Source organism: Caloenas nicobarica, chromosome 19 (genome assembly GCF_036013445.1).
Source record: "Caloenas nicobarica isolate bCalNic1 chromosome 19, bCalNic1.hap1, whole genome shotgun sequence".
Classification (NCBI taxonomy): Eukaryota; Metazoa; Chordata; class Aves; order Columbiformes; family Columbidae; genus Caloenas; species Caloenas nicobarica.
Window position 1 is genome coordinate 6,944,917 of NC_088263.1, and position 23,044 is coordinate 6,967,960.

Here is a 23,044-nt window from a genome sequence, read left to right on the forward strand (position 1 = left end):
GGTGCTGCATGCTGGGGTGCAGGATGGAGCTGGGGGTGCTCTGCGAAAGGGTGGGGGACACCTCCAGAGCTTGCAGTGAGTGTGGAGCTGGGGGGTGCGGAGCCTGGGGGTCAAGTGGTTGTACCCAAGCCTACAGCCCTGGCTGTGGGACGGGAGGGGGTCGGGCCACCGGCACAGCACACCCCAGGACTGTGCTTGCAGGGACGTGTGGGGCAGAGGGATGCGCAAGAGGGACCCGCTGTCCCGTGTATGGGGCTGTGGGATGGCTGGTCCCTTATCCCCCCAGCTCCTGTCTCTGGGGGCTGATGGCTCTGGGCGGGGGGCGCTCAGCCGGGGGCAGGATCGGCCCTCGCTGCGCAGCAAACTGGAGCCGGCCCTTGGCCGTGGGCAGTCCCGGGGTCCCGCGGGGGGTGGTTGAGCAAGACCCGAGTGTCCCCCCCCGGGAGCGGCCGTGAGCTCAGCGCTGCGGGGGGAGCCCGGAAAAGCTGCGCCGCCCCGGGCAGCGCTCCCGGCTTTGGCTGCGCTTCCAGCCCCGTCCTGCCCCCGGCTTTGGCTGCGCTTTGCGGGGCTGTTTGCTCCCCGTTCCTGGGGCGGCTGCGCTGGGGAGCCCCCCCGCCCCCCAGAGTCCCTTGTCCCCAGCAGCCACATTGCAGACCCCTGTTCTGCCCTTTGCCTGGCAGAGGCGAGGTTGCTTCCTCGGGGTCCCTCTGGCAGCTGTCTCACCCCCCCTGCCCTGGTTTTGGCAGGGTTCCCCTGCAGGCGCTCAGCTGTGAGCCCCCGTGTCCTCCCCTCACCCCCAGCTCCCCCCGGCAGAGCAGGGGGCTCTCTGAGCCGGGGGGGTCAGGGCTGGGGAGGGCGCCTGGGCAGTGTTTCTGATAATCCTGTGGGTTGCAGGACCCACTTCCCAATCCCCGCATCCCCGTCCCAGCTTCATCCAGCTCCCACCCACCTCCCAGCCACGCCGCTGGCTCCAAAAGTCCCGTTTTCCCTCCTCCCTCCCTCCCTCCCAGAACGCTGGAGGAGCCGTAGGCGGCCGGGTCTCCCTGCTCTGTCCCCACTGCGTGTGGCCCTTCACACCCCGTGTCCCTCCCAGTGCGGGGACGGTGCCCAGGGGCCTGGGGGAAGGAGCAGAACAAGGACAGAAGGGGTGTCCCCAGCACCTGAGGGTCTCCCCCAGGATGCCACCCCACGGAGGGGTGTTTGTGGGTCTCTGTCTGCTGCTCGCCCCCAGCCTCGCTGAGCCCCATCCCAGTGCAGGGGGGGCCACCTTGGCCTTTGTCTTCGATGTCACCGGCTCCATGTACGATGACCTGGTGCAGGTGATGGATGGGGCCTCGCGCATCCTGGAGCGGACGCTCAGCAGGACCACGAAGCCCATCAACAGCTACGTGCTGGTCCCGTTCCATGACCCAGGTATGGCTGGGGCAGGGTGGGAGAAAATGTTTTACTGGAGGATGGGGCTGCAAGGGGCTGGGGTGCATCTCTGGCCAGGTTTGGGGCTGAAGTGGACACTTCCCAAGTGCCTGCGCTGTCCCTTCTCCCCATTTTTTATGCCCCAGTGACCACTGTGACGGGGATGGCAGCATGGGACGAGCCACAGCTTGAGGGCTCGGTGCCGGGCAGGGGCTCCCAACCCCAGCCACGCTGTGGGCACAGGGCAAGCCGTTTCTCACCAGTTTCACCCCAGTGATGCTGGCACCTGCTCGTGGGTGACTCTTCTGCTTCCAGCCTGTTCCAGTCTCCCCAGTCTAATCCTGGGAGGATATTTCTGTACAAGCCCACAACGTGCTTCCAGGTGGCCTCAATAAAAGGACTGCTTTCTAAGAGGTTTTGGTAATTGACTGCAATACCAGAATCATTTATTTCTGTCTTTGCCTTGGGATTTTTTGTGCACACCCATAAATAGCAGCTGTTCTCCAAAAGAGCTCCGACCACCTACAAGGAGAGCAGGACCGAGGCTTAATTTTCAGCAGAAATGCTGCATTTGAATGAAAATCACTGGAGCTGGACAGGGAAGGAGGCAGAGGCAGTAAATGGGTTTCTACGTCGCTTTGCTGGGAGCCTCCCCCAGCAGAAAAGGGTGCTGGGTTTGCAGCTCACCTTGGCCAAGAGCTTCTCTGGGGTGGGCTGTGCCCTGCGCACGGTGCTGATCTGCCCAGTCCCACATCTCCCTCTGTGCCAAACCAGGGCAGACGCTTAACCCTGAGTTTTACAGGTCCCATAAGGGTGTTTTAGCCAGGTGGGTGTTTGGGAGCACCAGAGGAGGCTGGTGTCAGTCTCTGGGGGGGCTGAGGTGGTGGTGCCGGTGTGTTTGCAGAGGTGGGACCTGCCACCCTCACCACAGACCCCCGGCTCTTCCAGCAGCGCCTGCGGGAACTTCACGTCCAGGTGAGGTGTCCGTGGCTGGCTTGGTGTGTGACCCTTGGTACGTGGGGGGAAGCCCTGTGTCCCTGCATCCCTGCACCGTGGTTGGTTCCCAGAGCAATCCCCGCTTCCCTTGGGGTCTGGCGTCCCCCCAGGTGGGGGCTCAGGACAGGGCTGGGCTTGCTGGGGGCTGACCATGCTGGGGTGGGAGCAGAAAGGGTGGGTGCTCCAGGCACCTGCAATGGGGCAGAACCATCTCAATTCACAGCCCTTGTCCCAAAGTGGGAATGCTTTCCCTGGGAGAGTTTGCGCAAACTCTTCATGGAACCAAAAATCTGTTCTTCTAGAAGTGCTGATTGCAAATTGTTTGCGTTTTTAAATTTTTTTCCTTTTTTTTTTTTTAAAAAAAAAATACCCAACAACAACAAAAAAACCCCACAACAATTTCAGCTGCAATGCTGAAACACTCTCTGGGAGTTTAATCATGCTTTATCCATCTCTGCATCTCATGCATTGCTAAACCCCCATGGCATTTCCCTTCAGATGCAGCTGTGTTCTGGCAGGAGCTGTGAAGCTGTGGCTGCAAATTGATTCACAGCCCTTGGGGTGCAAAGCCCCGTGGAAGCAAGAGCTGGTCCTTTCTGTGCCTCTGCGCTTGCCTGGGGTAGCCGGTTCTGCTGCCATGTGGGGGGTGATGGGCTGGGGTGGGGACTAATGTGTGTTTTTGGGAAGCCAGGGACTTCTGTGAGTCTTGATCCCCAAATGTGGGTGGTTTAATCATCATTAGCAGTGAGGCACGGACGGGTCCTTGTGATCTGCATGTCCCTGTGGTGCCATCGTGCTGCTCTGGCTGGGCTTGGGGCAACTCCAGCACACTGGTGCGATTCGTCCCCATGAGTGGAGCCCGGGCTGGATTCCAGCCCAGCAGAAAAGGGCTGAGTACTGGGTGCTTTGGTGCTGGTGCCACGTCCCTCACCGTGTGCCACAGGGCGGAGGGGACTGCCCGGAGATGAGCGTGGGAGCCATCAGGCTGGCCGTGGAGGTCTCGCACCCCGGCTCCTTTGTCTACGTCTTCTCGGATGCTCGCGCCAAGGACTACGAGCAGCAGGAGGAGCTGCTGCGGCTGCTGCAGCACAAGCAGACCCAGGTGAGCGGTGCTGCCCACCTGCCTCCTGTCACAGCTGGGCTGGGGGGGCACTGTAGCAGCAACGATGGCAGCTCCCAGCAATGAGCTGCAGCAATAAACCCTCCGATGCAGCCTTGTAGTGGGGTGAATTTTGTACCCCCTGGGATGACTCAGTGTATTGCAGGCTGGTGGATGCTGGTTGTGTCCCTTCCCTGGGGTGCACAGACACCCTGTGGCTGAGCCTGCTGCTATGAGGACTGTTGCTGTGGCAGGTGGTGTTTGTGCTGACGGGGGACTGCGGGGACAGGAACCACCCCGGGTACCGCGTGTACGAGCGCATCGCCGCCACCAGCTCCGGACAGATCTTCCACCTGGACAAGCAGCAGGTGACGGAGGTGAGCAGGGATGGGGTGGCCAAGGTCCATGTGGTCCCGACTCAGCTGCTGTTATATTCTCCCGAGGTTAATCCTTGTGCCCAAGGCATGCCCAGCCTGCTCTGGGAGCCCCGCTTCAGCCTGGAACTGAAGCAACAGCTTGAGAAAGCTGATTGCTCTTGAGGTTGCTGCTGGGCCACTTGTGTGATTCTTGGGATGAGTCGAGCCTCCTGTCACCATGGAGCAGAGGTGTCTGCCTGGGGCTGACACTGGGTGCTCCTGTTGCTTTCAGCACCCCAGGAATTGGGAGGGTGACCTGGCCACAGGGAGAGGAGCCTCTCTGCCTGTTCCTGTCCTTGAAGCTCTTGACTGGCATGAAATCTCAGAGACCTGGGGAAGATCAAAGTGCTTTTCTGCTCATTACGGGGCAGCATCTCTCAGCAGACCCCAGAAACAGCTCCTGCCCAGCCTCCAGTTGTGGGTTTTAATGGTTCCTATTCCCACGAGCGAATTGGGGGGCAATAATGCGTCTGCTCCAAGCAACTGAGCAGAAGCCACTTGGCAATAACAATTGCACCAAATTACTCAATTCCACTTGCACCTGCTTACAGCAAAAGGGGCTCAGCTGGGGCTGTCACCTCCTGCCCAGCTGTCCCAGTGCCACCCCTGTGCTTGCACCCACCAACCCAGCTGGGGCTGGTGCTTTGCCCGGGCGCTATTTTGCAACCACGCCTGAGATTTTGACCTAGTGTAATCCAAGCCCTGCTTGTGAAAAAGCCTCACCTGATGGTGATGGGGGATCCCGGTTAATCCTCCCCCAGGTGCTGAAGTGGGTGGAAGAGGCCATCCAGGCCTCCAAAGTCCACTTACTGTCCACGGACCACGAGGATGGTGGGGAGCACACGTGGCCCGTCCTGTTTGACCCTAGCCTGAAGGAGGTCACCATCTCCCTGAGTGGCCCTGCCCCAGGGATCGAGGTCCGGGATCCAGCAGGTAGGTGTCCGGGGAGGGTGGCAGGTGAGGGGTGATGCTTTGCATCCAGGAGACCAATGGGAGGTTCCCCTCGGGTCAGGACAAACAGGAGGCTGCAGGCACGGGAATTGCCAAACCTTGCGCTGAAAACTTAAATACAAAAGCAATGAGCTGCAAAGAGCTTGTCAAGCACCAAGTGTGTCTGCTGTGTTCCCTTCCCGGGTTGGCTTTGCCTCTGGTTTGGGAGGATATTCTCTGTGTCCAGGCTGTGTGATGGGCTCTGTGCTGTGGTGAGCCCCAAGGGAGGGGGCTCCTGGGCAACTGCGGGGACTGGGGGACGGACCTGGGTTGCCCATCCCGGAGGTTCACTTGCTGTTGCAGGGAAGGTCCTTGAGAAAGGCCAAGGGCTGAAGGAACTGCTCAGCATCCCCAACTCAGCCATGGTGGTGACTGTGGAGCCCCACGAGCCAGGGATGTGGTCGGTCACGGTAGGTTGGTGTCAGAGCCTGCACGTTGTCCCTACCCATCCCCTGATGGGTATTTAGCCAGCCAGGCTTTGCCAGGCATGGGCTTTCCCCATCCACCTCTGGACGGACAGAGGACACACGAACAGGCTGGCTGCTGCCTCCTCCCTCCCCCATCGCCTCCCCCTGCTCTCCGCACATGCCTCTCGCTCCACTTCCAGACCCAGAGCAGCGGCCGCCACTCACTGAGGATCATGGGCATCAGCAACATTAATTTTCAAGCCAGCTTCTCCACCCAGCCGGACTTTGATGCCAGCCAGCCTGGAGAGCGACCAGTGCAGGGTGAGGCTGGTGCTGCCCGGGGGTGCAGATGCTGCATGTGGGCTTCTTTCAGCCAAGAATGTGGCTGGGCCTTGTTTTTATTTTTTTTTTTATTTTTTTTTTCCTTCTCTCTCTTCAGGTCTGCCCATCTCCGTGGTGGTGAACTGCACCGGTCTGCAGCCACCTGGACACTTGCAGGAGATGGAGCTCTTTGACACCTCCGGCCATGCCCTCCTGTCGCTGCCCGTGCGGCCCCTCTCCAACATCTCCTCGGGGCAGCTCTGGGTGGGCTCGCCCCTCCATGTCCCCCCCGGTGACTTTCTGCTGAAGGTGAAGGGTAAAGACGCCCAGGGCCACCCCCTGCACCGCCTCTCTGGGGTCACCTACACCAGTGTGGTCCCCGGTGAGTGGTCCCCAAGGGTGCTGAGAAGGGACCAGAGGTTCCTCCAGCACCAACTTTGCTTTGGTTTCTGGTGTGGTGTTCCCTTATCCTACTTCCCAGCATAGCTCTTGATGCGCTACCGAGGAGTTTTGTATCTGTGCATGTCCCCATCTACTTCCAGGTCTACCCAAAGTGAACATCTCCAGCAAGATCCAGGCATACAGCCGTGAGCCGCAGCGGATCTCCTGCTCCGCACAGAGCGAGGTCCCTTTCCGCCTGCAGCTCAGCCGGGGTAGGATGAAGCTGGGGGAAGAGCAGCTCTTCAGGTGAGCCTCTGGTTTGGCCCATGGGGCTTCACGATGAACCTGTGGGGGCAGCAACAGCCTCCTGAATTGTGCCAGCCGGGGGGATGCTGTGTACTGGCTGCGTGCCTGCAAGCCCTGAGCATCCCAAGGCAGCAGAGGAAAATCCCAAGGGCTGTGTCTGTGATGCTGTGGGAAGTGGGGCTGCATCTGTTTGCCTGACTTGGATGGAAAAGAGTCCCAGGGACTTGGAGTAGGGTAGTGACACGGCAGCCCCAGCTCCTGTGCCCCAGGGTGGGGGTGACCCTGTAATCACCCTGTTTGTTTTGTAAAAATTTCTTACAGTGATGGTGGTAAAATGCTGGCCCAGGTTGGCCAGAGAGGTGGTGGATGCCCCATCCCTGGAGACATCCCAGGCCAGGCTGGACGGGGCTCTGAGCAACCTGAGCTGGTGCAGATGTCCCTGCTCATGGCAGGGGGGGCACTGGGTGAGCTTTGATGGCCCCTTCAACCCAAACCATTCTATGACTCTGATTCTATGATTTGTAGGGTTTCAGGAAACATCAGCTGGTTGATCCCTGCGGTGTCCAAGAGTGATGAAGGACTTTATGAGTGCACAGCCACGAGCAGGGTCGGGGTGACACAGGCTCGTTCCTACATTTTTGTCTCAGGTGAGGACAGCATGTACCAAGCCCTGGTGCCCCTGGGTCTCCGGGTCTGTGGCTGGGCACAGACTCGTTTCACCCCAGCGTGCTGTGTTTGCAGAGCCACCGCCGCGTCTCATAGCCCCAGCCAACATCACGGCTTCACCCGGCCAAGACGTGGTCATGTCCTGCCCGGTTCTGAGCGACGTGCCCTACAACCTGACATGGAGCTGGGACGGGAAGGCGGCGCAGCTGGGGGACGGCCGGACCCGGCTGCTGCAGAACCACTCGCTGGAGATCAGCCGCGTGCAGCCAGGGGACGGGGGGCTGTACGAGTGTGTGGCTCGCAGTGCCCACGGCTCTGCCACCGCCTCCCTCTGGCTCTTCATCCAGGGTAGGCTCTGCCCGACGGGGGACTCTGGCCTGGGTGATGCCCCGCGGGAGGGAGGGTGGCAGATGGCACCCGGGGGCTGAGCCCTTCTCCGACCCCGTGCAGAGGTGCCGTGGGTGAAGGTGGACGCCAGCCCCCAGCGTTTCAGCAGGGGCCAGGAGCTGCGGTTGAACTGCACGGCCGGGGGTCACCCCCTGCCCCACACCGCCTGGAAGCACTGGGGATGGGTGCTGGAGCAGGACGAGAGGTAACACATGTGGACCAGGGTATCTTCATCCTCCCTGTCCTGCTGGGGATGGTGCTGCCCTCGCAGGGTCTGTGGCTCAGGGTGAGGGGCTCAGGGTTGCCTGTAGCCCCAGAGAGAGGAAAGCATTGCGATACCCTGACCTGCGCACCTGAGGTGGCTGACATGCTGTCAGCCCTAATTTCATAGATTTATTTTTAAGCCATCCTGCCTTATCCAGGTCATTGTCCCCACTGAGGGGAAATAGAGCACTTTGCATGCCCAGTGAGCACTCGAGCCTCAAAATATTCCTTCTGCTTCCCTTTAATTTCTTCTGCTTTTGCCTTCCACCTCTTGGCCTGTGTCAGGCTGTGAGTGCTGGAGTGGACTTTGGGAAAGGTTTTTCTTTCTTTCTTTTTTTTTTGAGATGAAAAAGCCTAATTCTCAATGCTTTTCCCTTGTTCTAAACACATCCTTCCCTGCAGCAGCTTGTTTGAAGTACTAACCCACATCTATCAAACACCCAGCACTTACCACGTGTACTTTAATGGGATGGCTTTAAGCCTGTTCACTTATTTAAACACGTTTTTCACCAGCTACATTTTCACAGGGCTCATTTATCTCTCTCTCCCTGTTTGCCGCAGGGTTTTCACGGATGCTCAGGGCACCCTGCACATCAGGGCTGCCGTCCCGGAGGATGCGGGGAATTACAGCTGCTACGCCAGCAGTGCGCTGGGCTGGGATGAGCAAGTCATCACCCTGGAGTTCACTGGTACCTGCTCCCCACCGATGGCAGCATCCTGGGCAGTTCTGAGCCTGCCCAGGAGGGATTTATTATCCCTCTTTGCTGTCCCTGGGCTGCTGGATGGGGCCTCACAGCATTTGAGCTGTGATGGAGGGTGTTGGGGGGCAGCTCCCAGGGCTCTGGGGTCCCCTTGGGGGGAATGGCACCACGTCAGGGAGTCCCTGAAGCCACCTCTCTCCCCATGGCACAGAGCCTCCTGCCATCCTGGCAGTGACGCCCAGCATGAAGGCTCTGGTGGGAGAAGACGTGACCCTGGAGTGCTGGGTTTTGGGGGTGCCCCCACCCCACGTTGTGTGGTACAAAGGTGAGGCTGGGACAGACCTGGGGACCAAACCTCCTCCCTGCACTGGGGGACATCCACCATCCTGCAGGGACGTCACACGTGGGGTCCCCCAGACTGGCAGGAGGGGACCCTAGAGATGCTCGGGCTCCTGATGTGGGGGTCTCGGGGCAGGCGAGCAGGCGGTGGCGGCGTTCCCCCCCGGCACCCAGCGTGCCGTCCTGCGGCTGCAGGCGGTGCGGGAGGAGGACGCGGGGCGGTACGTCTGCGAGGCTCTCGGCGAGGCTGGCGTCGCCTTCAATGGCACCGAGCTGGACGTGGGATGTAAGTCTCTGCCTCCCCTTTTGGGTTTCCACTTCTCTCCCTCCCAGCTCCTACTAGCTGCTTCCCAAGTCTCCTCTTGCGCCCAGCTCTCAGGTTTCCCAGCGCGGGGGTGTCTGTGCTCAGTACAAGCTGAAGCCTGGCAGGGTTTCCAAGGGTTGGGAGGATGGAAAAGGCTCAGGTGCCAGAACACCAGTCCAGATGCTATTGCCTGGGAACACAACAGCTTGGGACTAAAGTGGGGATGCAAAGTGTAATCAGTGGGATTAGGTAGAGGTAGGGGCTGGTTTCTATGTGTCTGAAATTCAGGGCTCAGGGCTTCCCACCGGAGGCAGAAGGGATGGAAGAGCCCCAGGAAGAGCAGAGGGAGTTCTGAGTTAGGGGCAGTAACGCTTGAAGCAGTTAATGGTGGAGAAGTGCAAGAGGTTTTGCTGAAGTGGGCGGCACTGAGCATAACTAGAAGGGGTGGAAACTGCAATGGCTGTAACAGCCTTGGGAAAACACCAAATGCTTCAAATCAATCTTGTAACTTTTCAGGGCACCTGGTTGGTGGGTTTTGCAGCCCTGTTTCTTCTCCGCGCTCAGCTACGGGGAAGCCAGGGTGTTGGACCTGCCCAAGCCCTGTCTCCGCTGCTTTCTCCTCCAGCTGCCCCTCACTTTCCTGAGCCCCTGGGGGATGTGACAGTTGAAGCTGGGGACAGCGTGAGCCTGCTGTGCCGTGTCGAGGGCTCTCCCGCACCATGGGTCGCCTGGTCCCGGCAGGACGGGAAGCCCGTGACGGGCTGGCAGGGACCGTGGGGTGTTTCCAGCCGGCTGGAGGCTGCTGAGCTGCTCATCCACAGTAAGAGAGCCAAGCCTGCCTTGGTGTGGCGGGTGGTGTGCGTGGGTGTCCCACATGGGTGCACGCTTACACCGTGTCACCCTTGGGTGCTTCCCCCCAGCCTGCTGCAGGCTGATGTCCCAGCAGTGGGGTTAGCCCCTGTGTTTATCCTTTTTACAGTAATAAATAATTGATATAATGGGTTTATTTGCACTTTTTACTTGCACAAGCTAGGCTGTGCTGGACCAGCCTGCAAGCCTCTGGCACTGCGGGGTCTTTCCCCCATCAGAGGTGGTGGCACAGGAGGGGGGTGTCACCCTGTCCTGAGGCTTACCTGGGGCTCTCTGGCTGCGCTGGGCTCTGGCATTGCTGGGCTCAGGCTTGTTCCTGCTGTGCTCCAGGTGTCTCACTGGATGATCAAGCTGTGTACATCTGCGAAGCCCAGAACGAGTTTGGGAAAATCCAAGCGGAGGTCAAGCTCACAGTCACCGGACACGGTTTGCTTTTACGTGCTTTTATGTGCTTTTGCTGGTGTATGGATCACGACTGCTGCAATACTGGCACTGAGAAAGAGACAGAGCTGCGCAGCCACATCTGCTCCCCTTTTACCTTTTTGGCTTACTGCACTGATGCATGCTTGAACCCAAATTGTACACAAATATCCCCAGATTCTTGGGGGAGCTGGATGTTGGAGCTGGCTTGAGCTGAGCCAAGGTCTGGACCTTGGAAGAAAGGTGATCCAGATCTGTTGTTCTGAGTGTTCCTGGCCATTTTATCTATAATTAATGTTGCTTTTCCTTTCCTCTCTCTCAAGCAGCTCCTGAAATAGCACTCGCATCCCCCGTGGTCCGCGCACTTCCAGGCCAGCCTGTTTCACTGCCCTGCGTGATCCTGGCTGGGAAGCCGTTCCCAGCCCGTCGCTGGATGAAGGATGGGCAGCTGGTGAGGTTTCTGCACCCACTGAGATGGCGGGTGGGCAGGCAGCTGTGAACACAGCCCTTTGCTGCAGGATGGGTGCCCAAACCTCCTGGGGTCAAAGCTGCTGGTGGAAGACGCCGAGGAGAATTCGAGTTGGGAGGGTAGCGCGGGTTCGTCACTGCATCAGCGTGTTCCTACCACTCAAGGACTGGTTTCTAGATATGCCCCAAAACCACAGTCATATGGTGATGTTTGACCCCCCTCTCTGTCCTGCTTTCTGCTCTCTACCCGTATCCAGGTAGCCCCAAGCGGCCAATACTCCATCCAGGCTGATGGCAGCCTGCACGTTGACCAGATGTCGCAGGGGGACGTGGGGACGTACACCTGCGAGGTGACCAACGCCTTCGGCTCGCACAGGCAGGATGTGTCCCTGGTCATCCACAGTGAGTGGCAGGCTCCTGGGTGTCCCCAGTCTGCGCTGAGCAGGGAGTGGCTGCCCGCTGCACTTCTTAAGCTGCAAAGCACCGTTCTCACTTTGGCAGGCGTGGCTCCCACCACGCAGGCTGAGGTGCTTCCCTTCCTTCCCAGTTCCTCCCAGCATTGAGCTTGGTCCTGTCCTTATCACTGCCACTGAGGGAGCAGCTGTTGCCCTGCGCTGCAATGCCACTGGTGTGCCCGTCCCTGCTGTCACCTGGGCAAAGGTAGGTGACAGGGACAGGCAGGATGCCATCCCACTGCTAGCCAGACTGGGGATCACCTTCTCTTGCCAGTGTTGGTGTGGCTGCTCAAGGAGGTAGCACCAAATGCCCTGGGAAGTGGGTCCAGGAGTTAGCTTGCTCTGGTGGGTCCAGAGCTCTTTTCTTGCCCTTGGGATGCTCAGACCATGGGAGAGTCTCTGCTGTCTTCCTTCCTCCCCTTCCTTCCCATCACAGGGCACAGAGCCCATCTCACCTAGTCTACACTACCACCTTGACCCTGATGGGACCCTCCTGATCCCTTCGCCCTCCCCTGAGGACACTGGGACCTACTTCTGCACAGCCACCAACACAGCAGGCTTCTCCAGGCGGGAGATGCAGCTCTCAGTCAGCAGTGAGTGCCCGGGACTGGGCTGGCACCAGCTCCCATAAAGCAGCTCCAAAGGGTGGCTTGGCTGGGCAAGCACGACCTGGGGACTCTCCTGGCTGCCTTGGGCTACCCAGCCAGGTGCCAGCTGGGTCTGTGGGATGGGAAGAGCAGCAGTGAGGGCTGTGGGGCACCTGGAGTGTTCCCGCACCAGCCACACTCCCTCTCCACCCAGCTAAGCCCAGGATCAGCATGAATGGATCCCAGGTGTCAGACCCTGTAACCATCCTGGCTGTCCTTGGGCAGGAGACCACCCTGCCCTGCCAAGTTCAAGGCCATCCCCCTCCCTTGGTGGTGTGGACCCGTGAGTCCCAGCCGCTGCCTCTTGCCACTGCGAGGTAAGGAGGGTTTGTGGGTGTTGGGGTGATGCTCTCTTGCTGTTGTGCCTCTCCCCAGAGAGATGTGGGGTCTGCGAGGGGCAGCAGCTGCTCAGTATGTGGTGGGGAGATGGAAAGGGCATCCCTGGTGCTGAGCGGCTCATGCTCAATGCTCTGGCAGGAGCCAAGGCAGCTGAGCAGAATGGCATTAGCACTGCTCTTCAAGGAGAGCAGAACAGGAATCACCAGGCTTTTTTTCCATCATACAAACATCTGCTGGGTTGGAGCAGCTGCTCTTGACCCTTCACATGCCTGCCCTGGGCACGGGGCTGAGGAAGGGAAGGGAAAGCAGCTCCGGTGCAGCTCCCTGGCTCCACTCACCCGTGCACATTCCTGCCTCGTGCTGTCACCCTGCTGGAAGCCAAGGACATGCCTGGGGATGGTGGGTCCCTGCGGGAGGTGTTGGATCGGGGTTTGATGCTGCTCTGTGCACAGGTGGCTGCAGGACACCAAGGATATGGAGGAGTTTTGAGGTCTGGAGGAGGAGGAGGATGGGCAGCCGGGGCAGCTGGGGGTGTTGTAGCTTCTGCTGCCTCTCGTTGGGGTGACTTCATGGGCTTTAGATGCTGAAGTTTCCTGAGCCCTGGCCAAGGTTTGGCAGCAACACAGCTGTGAGGCCAGTGCTGGCCTTGTCTATGCTGGGACGTGGGTTTAAAGGCCGGTTCTGTTTCAGTGTGTGACCTCTGGAGGGCCAAATTCACTTGTTGATGGTGTTGAGGCTGATGGCAGCAATGGGACAGTCATCTAATGCTGTTTGATTGGAGAATATAACCTGGAGGGTGGTTGGATATGTGTTTATTTTCATAGTCTTCTTCCTTGGAAGCAAGACCGGCTTTCTCAGCATGTTAGCACTGTGCTGGAAGGGGCTCCCTAAAATCATGAAACTCAATCTTGGGATTAATCACTTCTCTCCCTGCACCTGAGGATTGCTGTGGCCTGGGTAGCAGGAAGGTATCTTGGTTTCTTCTTGAGGGACCATGCTACCTTGTCATTCCTGTCTGGTTTCCCATGGCTGCTCCTCATGGTGCTGTGCTGGTCTTCACATCTCAGCTGGCTTGTCCTCACGTGTCTGGGTGATTTATGAGAACACACAGGGAAGAATCTGCGGCCGTGGGCTGAGATGATGTTATGTCTGTGGAGCACAGACAGTGCTGGGAGCGAGAGCGTGGCCAGCTCCAGCTGCAGGGGCTGTGATCCATGGGGACCCCATCCCCCTTTGTCCCTCTGGGTGAGTGACTTGTGCTGCAGCCTCGCGCTGAGCTCATACAGGAGCTGAGCAAAGGGGATTTGCACCCATGGACAGCTCTGCCATACTCCTTGCACAGGAGGTGGCCCTGGGGACCTTCTCTTGGCTGTCCCCAGCTGACGGTGAGCTCTCGGCCCTTTACTCCTGCCTAGGGGTAGGACATGAATTGCACAGCTGTTCCCATCCAGCTTTTCTGTTCCCTTTTCCCCCAAGGTACAACGTCCTCCCTTCGGGGTCACTCTGGCTGGCCAGTCCCCAGGTGACGGACACTGGCATCTACACCTGTACGGCCATGAACTCTGCAGGGAACACCTCACTCAGCTACAGCCTGCAAGTCCAAGGTTGAGGTTCACTGGTTAAAATGCTCCTCCTGTGGGTCTTAATGTACCACTGGGATTCTGCACCCTCCAAGCCTCCGGCTGGTCCCCCTTCCCTGTGCCAGGTCTGAGGGTGGTCCCAACCTGCCGTCCCCTTTCTCCCAGCTCCCCCCCGGCTGCAGATTGGTGATGGGGAAAACCACCTGACAGTCGTTGCCAACGAGTCCCTGAGGATTCACTGCCATGCCACAGGCATCCCCACACCCCAGATCCAGTGAGTGCTGCAGAGCAGGGTGGGGGGGATCCTGCCCGTGTCCCCCTGAGTTCCCTTAGGGGCTGTGTAACTCCCTGGACATGCTCCACAGCCCAGTGTGCAGAGATGGGGATGAGGGCTCAGGATGGGTGATGGGGACCTCCAGCTTGGGCTGTCCCTTAGAATGGGAGGCATCCATTCCCATTCCTTGCCCCTGGGATCCTGTTCTCCCCAGTGATCTGGGCACTGCCAGCCTCAGGTGACAAGGGACACTCCTCTCCGCCAGCACCCTATTGTTTGCTCCTTCAGTGAGCAGAAACAGGAGGTAGGTGGTGGAAGAACAGACTAAGAACTCACTGCCCATCGCTCTCCTCGCAGGTGGCTGAAGGACAGGCAGCCGCTGGGCGAGCAGGACGGTGCAGTGGTGTCCAAGGACGGCAGGACCCTCCTGATCACCCACATAGGGCTGGGTCACCAAGGGCTCTATGTCTGTCAGGGCAGCAGCCGTGCAGGGGTGGCCCAGGCGGAGGTGCAGGTTTCGGTGCAAGGTGAGCGTAGGGTGAGACTTGCCGTCCATCCCATGTGTCAGGGAAGATGCGTCCGGCCAAAGGAGTTCTTGGCCCTGCTTTTTGGGAGGTGTAGGGTCGACAGCCTGATCTGTCGAGATCTTGCCCTTTGCCAATCTCAACCTGAAGCTGAGAGCTGATGGCCACAATGGTAAACCATCGCATCCATCCTTGGGGAGTGCTTCCTAGTGGAGAGCTGTAGCCCAAACCCTTCTGGCCAGAGCACTCGCTCCTCTCAGTGCAGAAGATGTGCCTTTCCAAAACGTGAGCAGGAGAGTGAAAAGATTTCCTTACCATTGCCAGGGCTTTCCTGTCCTTTCTTTGCACTTAGTGTGGCAGTCGCTGCAGGTATCATCCCCCGCGCTCTGCCCCTGCCTGAGTCAGGAGGATGCCAGTGGTGGTTCCCAGAACAGGCACCGACTGTTTCACTTATTAATTTCAAGCATCCTTGCAGCTTCCCCAGCCCGTTCAGCACGTCCGCAGTGCTGGGGGCTGAGCCAGGACCTGGCTTTTCTCAGGGATGCTTTAGTTTCCAGTTGGTGGAAGTCCTGCAGGCAGGTGGCCAGGGAGTGGAGAAAATCCAGTTCTCCTGATCTGAGCTTGTTCCTGCGATCTCTTCCCAGGGAAATGTTTGCACGTCTGGTGTCCTGGCTGGGGTGGATTGTTTGGGTTTTGCTGTTTTTGTTTTTCAGGGGTTTCTGGGTGTTGGGGCTTTTCTTTTACAAATTGATATCCCTCATGGGAAGGAGTTACCATTTTCTAGCCAGCTGTATTTATGAGCAATGCATCCGATAATGGAAAGAGTTAGGTAACCTTCCCAGGGAGCAGTCCTGCCTAATAAGGCTGTGTCTGGCCAACCTGGGTTTGGCCTGCCTGTGTGGCTGGCACGGGATGCTCAGTCATCCTCTGCTGTTGGCCACGTGCAATTAGAAGCATCACTCGCTCGAGAGTCAAGGTTATTATTTCCACATGGAGCTGGTGCAGGGGAACCTTGCTGGTTCTTTGTGTGAAGCGCAGCGGAGCTGTGGGTGATGTGTAGCCAGCTCTGGTGGGGACTTGCCCCTCTCCTCTTGTCTGGGACCATCAGTGAGCTGCTCCTCTCCTCCCCTGCAGTGCCCCCGTCCTTCTCCTCGGCAGAGCCTGTCATCATGTCCGTGCTGGAGGGACAGTCCGTCAGGCTGGTCTGCGAGTGCCGTGGGGTCCCCTTCCCCACCCTGAGCTGGAGAAAGGATGGTAGGGACCTGCTCTTCATCCTCATCCCTCCCTACATATGTGTTGACCCACCAGATGGGTATTGGTCTCCTCGGAGCAAGAAGTGCTTGATGCTGGGTGGTGTCCAGCTTCTGGTCCTGCTGGCAACCTGAGAGAGGCTGGTGTCCCCTTCCCTGGCAGGCAAGCCCCTCTCTGCCCAACCTGAGGGCCCAGAGCTGGTGTCCACAGAAGGGAGAATACTGTACGTGGAGAAGGTACGGCCGGTGGACAAGGGGACATACACCTGTGAGTGCAGGAATGCCGCCGGCAGCAGCAGCAAGGAGCATCGCCTGGAGGTGCACGGTGAGCTGGGGGTGCCCCAGAGACACAGAGGACCTGTGGGGGTGCCTGAAGGTGCCATGACCTCTCCCAATGTAAGATGCAGCTGGACCTTAAAGCTCATAGCTGTTGCTTGCCTCCTCGGGTGTTTTGGAAAGGACACTGCGAGCTGGGTTAGCTTTGCCCCTTCAGCATTCCTGTTGGCTCCAAGGTGGTTGCAGCCCAATCACACCAGTTATACACCCTCACATTTGCTTTTCCCTCCTGCTGCTGCCATCCAGACCGATGGCATTTTGTGCATCCACTTATATATGGCCAAGGGAGTTGCTACAGCGTCCTCTCCACCCTGTGTCCCTGTGCCTGCAGCGCTGCCGAGGATCCAGGGCAGCAAAGCCCTGAGGAAGGTTTCTGTCATCAAGGCTGGTGAGACAGTTTTGGAGTGTGAGGCTGTGGGGACACCGCCACCCACAGTGACATGGGTGAAGGACGGGCAGCCCGTGGCCAGCAAAGACGGGCTCCTGCTTATGGAGCAGGGGAGGCGGCTGCGCATCCCCAAGGCGGAGGTGGCCCATGCAGGACGCTACACTTGCCTGGTGACAAACACGGTGGGACAGGATCAGAAGGAGTTTGATGTTGTGGTGCATGGTAAGGATGTGGGACGGGGCTGGGAGGTATGGGTGCAGGCAAGCTCAGGAGGGTGGTGATGTCCCACTGCACGTTCAGTGCAGCATAACCACAGAGAACAACCCTACTTGGACAACCTAGCATGTAGAAGGTCTTGGGTTGGAAGGGGGATGCTCCAGGCAACATAACTGTAGAAGTGGCTCCATCAGGCAGGAGCTTCTTTCCAGGGTCATCAGGCCCTCACACTTCATAAAGTCATCTACTTTCCAAGGACTTGGGGAAACCTCATGGGTCAAGGTACCAAGCACTTGAGCTGGAAAAGGCCTGAGATGGCTCAGGGTGTGTGGCCAGCTTGGTGTCACACTTGTAAGCATGGGCTTGGGGTGCAGGTTAGTGGCATATGCTTGCTGTGGGTCACCTGTCCCATAACACCTTCAAAATCAACAACTTTAGATGATGCTAATGGTCCTTCAGGGCTTGTGTGCTCAAATGATACAAGAAGGAAGGTGGGACCAAGCTGGGTTTACTCAGTTTGCCCCCTTTGCCTTGTTCCTTTGCTGTTTTGGCTGCATTGCAAATGTTTTTTCTGTCTCCCCAGTTCCTCCCGAGTTCATTCAAGGATCAGGATCGACAACCAACATCAGCGTGTCTCTGCATGGAGCCCTGACGCTAACCTGTGAGGCCACTGGAGTTCCCCTGCCCACGGTCACCTGGTCCTGGGATGGCTCTCCCGTCACTCCCAGCGAGCACATGCAGGTGCTTTCAGGTCAGGGACGAGGCACAGATGCTGTGGGAGACGCGTATGTTTTGCTCCAAGGCTGATGGGTTTCAAGGTGGTGGAGCAGAAGCACTGCTGGGACGGGCTGGTACATGGATGGGGACCCTGAGACCTCTCTGCTCTGTGCTTCCAGGGGGCTGGCTGCTGAGGCTGGCCCAAACACGGGCCCAGGATGGTGGCCACTATTCCTGCCTGGCCAGCAACGTAGCTGGGGAGGCCAGGAGGCATTTCTACGTGGAGGTCCTAGGTAAGGAGGGGTCTGCTGCAGGATTCCTGGTGGGTTTTCAGAACTTCACCCTTGCAGGGACAGTCATGAGTTAAGACTGGGCATGGTGGGAGCTGCTGTGCTGGAGTCCTTCATGCCGTACCACGTGAGCTTGGAGGTTCAGCGAAGCCATCCAGCTGCTGAGGTCCCTGGTGGCTTGTGTTCCTAGTTCCTCCTCACATCGAGAATGCAGATGAAGAAGAGACCATCAAAGTACCCGAGGGTCACCCTGTCACCTGGTCTTGCCTGGCTGCAGGTGAGCATTCCATGGGGAGTGAAGGTGGCATGAACAGGTGGGAGATGGGGCTCAGGGACACGAGTCTCTCCCTTTGGAGTGTGGAGCAAATGCATGGCGCCGGTTGATGACATGAAAAAAGCTGAAATCGTCTGAAGACATTTTTTGGGATAGTTCCTGGCTTTGCAGTTGGGCTGTCCGGGAAGCGCTGGGCCCATGTGGGGAGCTTGTTCCATGACATAAGCTCCAATCTTTCCCAAATGGAACTGAAATTCCTCTCATCTGGTTTCTCTTTTAGTGATGGGAATAATTAATCACCTCCTACTCAGGACAGTTTTCTTTCTTCTTGCTGGCTCATCCAGCAGTCTCTAAGAACCTGATCCAGATCATGATAACTTTTGATTTGGGCTGATGTCCCTGCTTCCCAGAACAGCTCCAGCACAGTGACCCCGGTCAGGCTGTGCGCACACATGGAGAAACTTTGCATGAAGGCCAAAACCTTCTCTCCACCCTGCACAGGCAACCCCCAGCCTAAGATCACCTGGCTGAAGGACGGCCACCCTCTGCCTGGCAAGGACACCTTCTCCGTCTCCCCTGATGGCTCTGTGCTCCATGTCCCCCGAGTCTCCCTGTCTGACGCTGGCCGCTACTCCTGCGTGGCCTCCAGCTCTGTGGCGAACCAAACCAAGCACTACCTGCTCGATGTGTCAGGTACGAGATGCCTTTGGATGGAGACAGTTTCAGATGTGAGCAGGAGATGTGGATTCACAGGGCTTTTTATTTGCTTACCCAGGTAGGTGGTGAGGATTCCTTAACCCTACTGCCAGCACCATGGCATGGGGTCCTGGACCTGCCACAATACCTTCGCGGGACTTCCTGGATGGGCGTAAAGGATCCATCTCTGATGGTGCAGGATCCATCTCTGATGGTGGCTGGTGGGAAGGAGGAGAGCAGAGTCTGAAGCTGGGCTTGTGCTGGATGTGCTGTGCATTGCACATGCTGTGGTCAAGTCCAGCTCCCTGAACTCATATCATGCTCTTTGGTGGGGGAATGAAGCATCGGGAAGCCTAAGTGGGTGCTGATGCTGATCGGCCATGCAAACGTGTCTCTGCAGCCAGACCTACCTTTGCTGGAGATGCCCATGATGCCACCACAGAAGAAGTCACAGTGATCATCAACAACCCCATCTCCCTGGTCTGCGAGGCTCTGGCCTACTCATCTCCCAACATCACCTGGCTGAAGGATGAGGTTCCTGTCAAAGAATCTAGAAATGTCCACGTGCTCCCTGGTACTGTGCTGGTGTCCAGCAGCTCTGTGTGACTGTGGTGGCCCCTTGTTCAATCCCTTGGGGAGTGGGAGCAGGGCCTTTTCTGGACCTGACTGTGATTTGGGGCAGTGGAGTGGTGAGAAATCATTGTTCTACTGGACCTTAGGGGCTCAGGCCATCAGGTAGTTGCTGCTCTTCCATGTGCTGCATCATCTGATAATAGCTAGAGCCTCCTTGGCAGCATCAGTGAGACCACGCTGGTTTTTACAAGCCTGGAAACTGGGCTCTAGAACAGCATTAGAACCTTCCCAAATCAGGCTTGCAGGTTATCAGTAAATACCTTAAGATGCGTTCTTGTGCTGCATGAGAATAGACAGTGGAGGCTGTGAACAATGACCCTCTCAGGAGACCCTCTTTGTCCAGGTGGCCATGGGCTGCAGATCCTGAATGCCCAGGAAGAGGACACGGGCACATACAGCTGCATCATGGCCAATGAAGCTGGGGAGGCTGTGAAGACCTATGCCGTGAAGGTCCTGGGTATGGAAACTCTTTGTGAACTTCCTAATTCCTACGGTGACCCCCACCACTGTAACCAGGCCAGTGCCCCATCCCTTTCCATGCCTTCATCCCAAGAGCTGCCCCAAAAAGGTTTATCCTGGCGAGGACAAAGGGGTCCATCTGGGGTGTCAGCAGCACCCCAAGATGCTGTTTGTCACTAATCAGGGTACAGCAAGGGTGTCAGAGGCTCTTTTCTCATCCCAGATGTGTCTTCTCTCCCCACTAGTTCCTCCCTTGATTGCCAGAGATGACGCTTTGGGGGAATTTGCCATGAAAGAGGTGAAAACCAGGGTCAACAGCACAGTGACACTGGAGTGCGAGACCCGGGCTGTGCCCGAGCCGACCATCCGGTGGTACAAGGACAAGCAGGTGAGGTCCCAACTGCGACCAGGGAGGAGCCGTTAGTTCTGGGGACCCTCCCAGGCGGATCAAAGGGGAGAAGATACCCTTTACATGGGCTTTGTCCCACTCCTGGCTGTGTAGTCTTCCTCCTCTCCTGTTTCTTGCCCGTGCAGCTCCTGGAAAGCACCGGCCACCTCCAGATCCTCAGCAAGGGGCAGGTCCTTCAAATCAAACCAGCCAGTGTCTCTGACTCGGGGCACTACACCTGCGTGGCCACCAACGCTGTGGGAGAAGATGACAGGGACTTCATTGTGCATGTCCAAGGTGAGCCCTGGGTGGCCAACCAGTGCCTGGAGGAGTGGGTGTCATGGGTGTGTCATGGCAAGAGGAGGGGTCTTGGGGTCCCTTGTGGGAGCAGAGCAGAGTGAGCAGGACGAGGGTTTGTCTCTGCTGGAAAATGAGCATCTCCTTGGCCCTGGTCAGGCCTGGGCAGATGCCCTGATTGCACCTGGGGGTGTGAGTCCACATTTCCCACAGCTGACCACAGCCTGTCCCTGCAGTGCCACCCCTCTTCCAGCAGCAGACAAGCCCCAACGAAGTCCTTGAGATCTTCTACCTGGAAGAAGACCAGGATGGGGAGGTGACAGAGCACCGGCAGGCTGTCCTCGGCCAGCCCACCACCCTCTACTGTGACACCAATGCCATCCCACCTCCCCAGTTCAGCTGGTACAAGGATGGGGAGCCCCTCGCCCCAGGCCCAGGGGTGCTGATGCTGCTAGGTAATGGGCATGGACCCCCGGTGTGGGGCTTGGGGGGGTTCCTGCAGCAGCTCTGTGGGCTGAGAGCAGCTGATAACCATCTCGCAATGCTTTTCAAAGTCTTAAGTGTGGATGGGGAGACTTTTCTTCAGGTGTAGCTCATGCATACAAGAGCTGCACAGATAACTGAGGCTTTGGTGGTTTGTCCTATTGAAAAATTCAGGGAATGGTTTTAGACCAATACAAATAATATTTTTGCTATTGAAATTTTTAGTGATCTGAGGAAAACAAAAGGAGGGGAGATTCAGGCTAGATAAAACAAAGAAATTTTTACCAAGGAGGGTGGTAAAACACTGGCCCGGGTCGCCCAGAGCGGTGGCGGATGCCCCGTCCCTGGAGACATCCCAGGCCAGGCTGGACGGGGCTCTGAACAACCTGAGCTGGGTGAAAATGTCCCTGCTTGTTACAGGGAGATTGGACTGGATGACCTTCAAAGTCCCTTCCAACCTAAACTATTCTATGATTCTATAGCATGGGGAGGTTCAATCCTGTCCCTTGCTCCTGCCAGAGTGTGCAGCACAATGGGACCTGCAGGAGCAGCGCCATGTCACCAGGGCTGCGTGGGGGGGTTCAGGCACAGCAAGGTGGGAGGGGGAGGCTGGAGGGGACTCTGACCTCTGTGGAGCCGTCCCCGTCCCCGTCCCTGCCCTGTGCCACAGGGGGCCGGGTGCTGCAGCTGCCGGCGGTGCAGGAGGAAGACAAGGGCAGATACACGTGTGAGGCGACAAATGTGGCAGGACGAGACCACCGGCACTACGAGCTGGAGGTGCTGAGTGAGTACAGGGCAGGGAGGGTGGACGGTGACATGTGGCAGCCGCCTGACCACCCCCTTCCAGCTGCCCCCACCATCCGTGGCGACACGGCTGAGGAGGTGACAGCCACTATCAATGGCACCGTCCGCTTAAAATGTGAAGCCACTGGACAACCAGTGCCCACAGTATCCTGGCTCTGGAATGATGTCCCCATTGTTGCTAGCCCACGGCACCAGCTCCTGGAAGGTGGAACGGTCCTGCAGGTTGGTGTCCCCCTGGGCAGAGCAGCTGTGATGGGGTGACACAGCAGACGCTGGGCGGAGGGGAAGGGGCACTCTTCCCTCCCAGGCCTTGCCAAGTGTCAAGGTCCCTCCGGGAGCTCCAGCAGCCACCTGGCTTGTGGCAGCCATCGACAGGGCTCTGCTCCCCTGTGCAGGTGGCCACGGTGGAGGTGGGTGACACTGACAGCTACACGTGCGTGGCCGAGAACGTGGCTGGCTCAGCCGAGAAACACTTCACCCTCTCTGTGGAGGATAAGGCATCCACAGCGACTCTTGCCCAGGCCAGCAAAGCCTTCCAGCTCCTGGTGACAGGTGCATGTCTGCCCCTGGGGATTTGGGAAGAGCATCTTAGCCCATTTTTTAGGGGAAACAAGGAAGGGATGAACCTCACCTCACCATGTGCCTTGCAGAGTCCCCCCGCATTGAGGCTGCATCCCATCCCACTGAGATGTCCATCACTGTGGGTACCCCACTAAAGCTGACGTGTGTGGTGACGGGCGTCCCTGTGCCCACTGTCACCTGGGAGAAGGATGGACGGCTGCTGGCAGGGCCCTGGCTCGTGTCGGGGAATGAGAGCACCTTCCACATTGAGAGCACTAAGGTACAGCTTCCTCTTTCTTCTCCCCATCTGCATTTTCTCTTCATGCTTCAATTTTTTCCCCTCTCCTGACTTTGTGTAGGTGGCTGATGCTGGCTTGTACACCTGCCTGGCCACTAGCCCCGCCGGGGAGGACAGCAGGAGCTTCCACGTCAGCATCCAAGGTTGTGCGGCCCCAGCGGTGCAGCAAGGAGGGTGTTAGCAGGGGGTGCTGAGGGGTGCTCAGAGTTCTGGGGACCAGAGAGCCAGAGCATCCCCTGCATCCCTCCTTGGGGTTACTGGGGGGTGCATGAGGAGAGCAGTGGGGTTTGGTCTTGCAGAGTGGTGGCCTATGCATGACTGATGGGGACAGGTATAGGGTTGCCCAACCCAGGTGGCACCCCTGACTCACCTGGCACATGTCCTACC

The 23,044-nt window shown here is 58.1% G+C and overlaps 1 protein-coding gene across 9 annotated transcripts in view; it reads left to right on the top strand.

The window, feature by feature from the left end:
* The first annotated feature begins 1,014 nt into the window (after window positions 1–1,014).
* The window catches only part of LOC135996664 (argininosuccinate synthase), a 57,256-nt gene continuing 35,226 nt past the window's right edge, over window positions 1,015–23,044 (top strand). For 3 of the 9 annotated variants that reach the window (XM_065648825.1, XM_065648824.1, XM_065648826.1), the window contains exons 1-42: window positions 1,015–1,413; window positions 2,318–2,388; window positions 3,353–3,511; window positions 3,763–3,885; window positions 4,686–4,857; window positions 5,218–5,324; window positions 5,522–5,642; window positions 5,761–6,024; window positions 6,185–6,329; window positions 6,855–6,976; window positions 7,071–7,343; window positions 7,446–7,587; window positions 8,208–8,335; window positions 8,559–8,672; window positions 8,823–8,972; window positions 9,616–9,810; window positions 10,191–10,286; window positions 10,607–10,731; window positions 11,006–11,150; window positions 11,296–11,408; window positions 11,640–11,796; window positions 12,005–12,167; window positions 13,666–13,793; window positions 13,935–14,043; window positions 14,401–14,570; window positions 15,702–15,821; window positions 15,981–16,142; window positions 16,485–16,763; window positions 17,341–17,508; window positions 17,654–17,767; window positions 17,955–18,041; window positions 18,540–18,731; window positions 19,135–19,308; window positions 19,711–19,824; window positions 20,072–20,214; window positions 20,361–20,511; window positions 20,748–20,966; window positions 21,665–21,778; window positions 21,842–22,020; window positions 22,194–22,350; window positions 22,449–22,639; window positions 22,719–22,800. In XM_065648825.1, the coding sequence (XP_065504897.1) occupies window positions 1,179–1,413; window positions 2,318–2,388; window positions 3,353–3,511; window positions 3,763–3,885; window positions 4,686–4,857; window positions 5,218–5,324; window positions 5,522–5,642; window positions 5,761–6,024; window positions 6,185–6,329; window positions 6,855–6,976; window positions 7,071–7,343; window positions 7,446–7,587; window positions 8,208–8,335; window positions 8,559–8,672; window positions 8,823–8,972; window positions 9,616–9,810; window positions 10,191–10,286; window positions 10,607–10,731; window positions 11,006–11,150; window positions 11,296–11,408; window positions 11,640–11,796; window positions 12,005–12,167; window positions 13,666–13,793; window positions 13,935–14,043; window positions 14,401–14,570; window positions 15,702–15,821; window positions 15,981–16,142; window positions 16,485–16,763; window positions 17,341–17,508; window positions 17,654–17,767; window positions 17,955–18,041; window positions 18,540–18,731; window positions 19,135–19,308; window positions 19,711–19,824; window positions 20,072–20,214; window positions 20,361–20,511; window positions 20,748–20,966; window positions 21,665–21,778; window positions 21,842–22,020; window positions 22,194–22,350; window positions 22,449–22,639; window positions 22,719–22,800 (6,373 nt within the window). In that variant the 5' untranslated portion in view covers window positions 1,015–1,178. The other 6 variants (XR_010607291.1, XM_065648827.1, XM_065648830.1 and 3 more) reach the window with 6 other exon arrangements.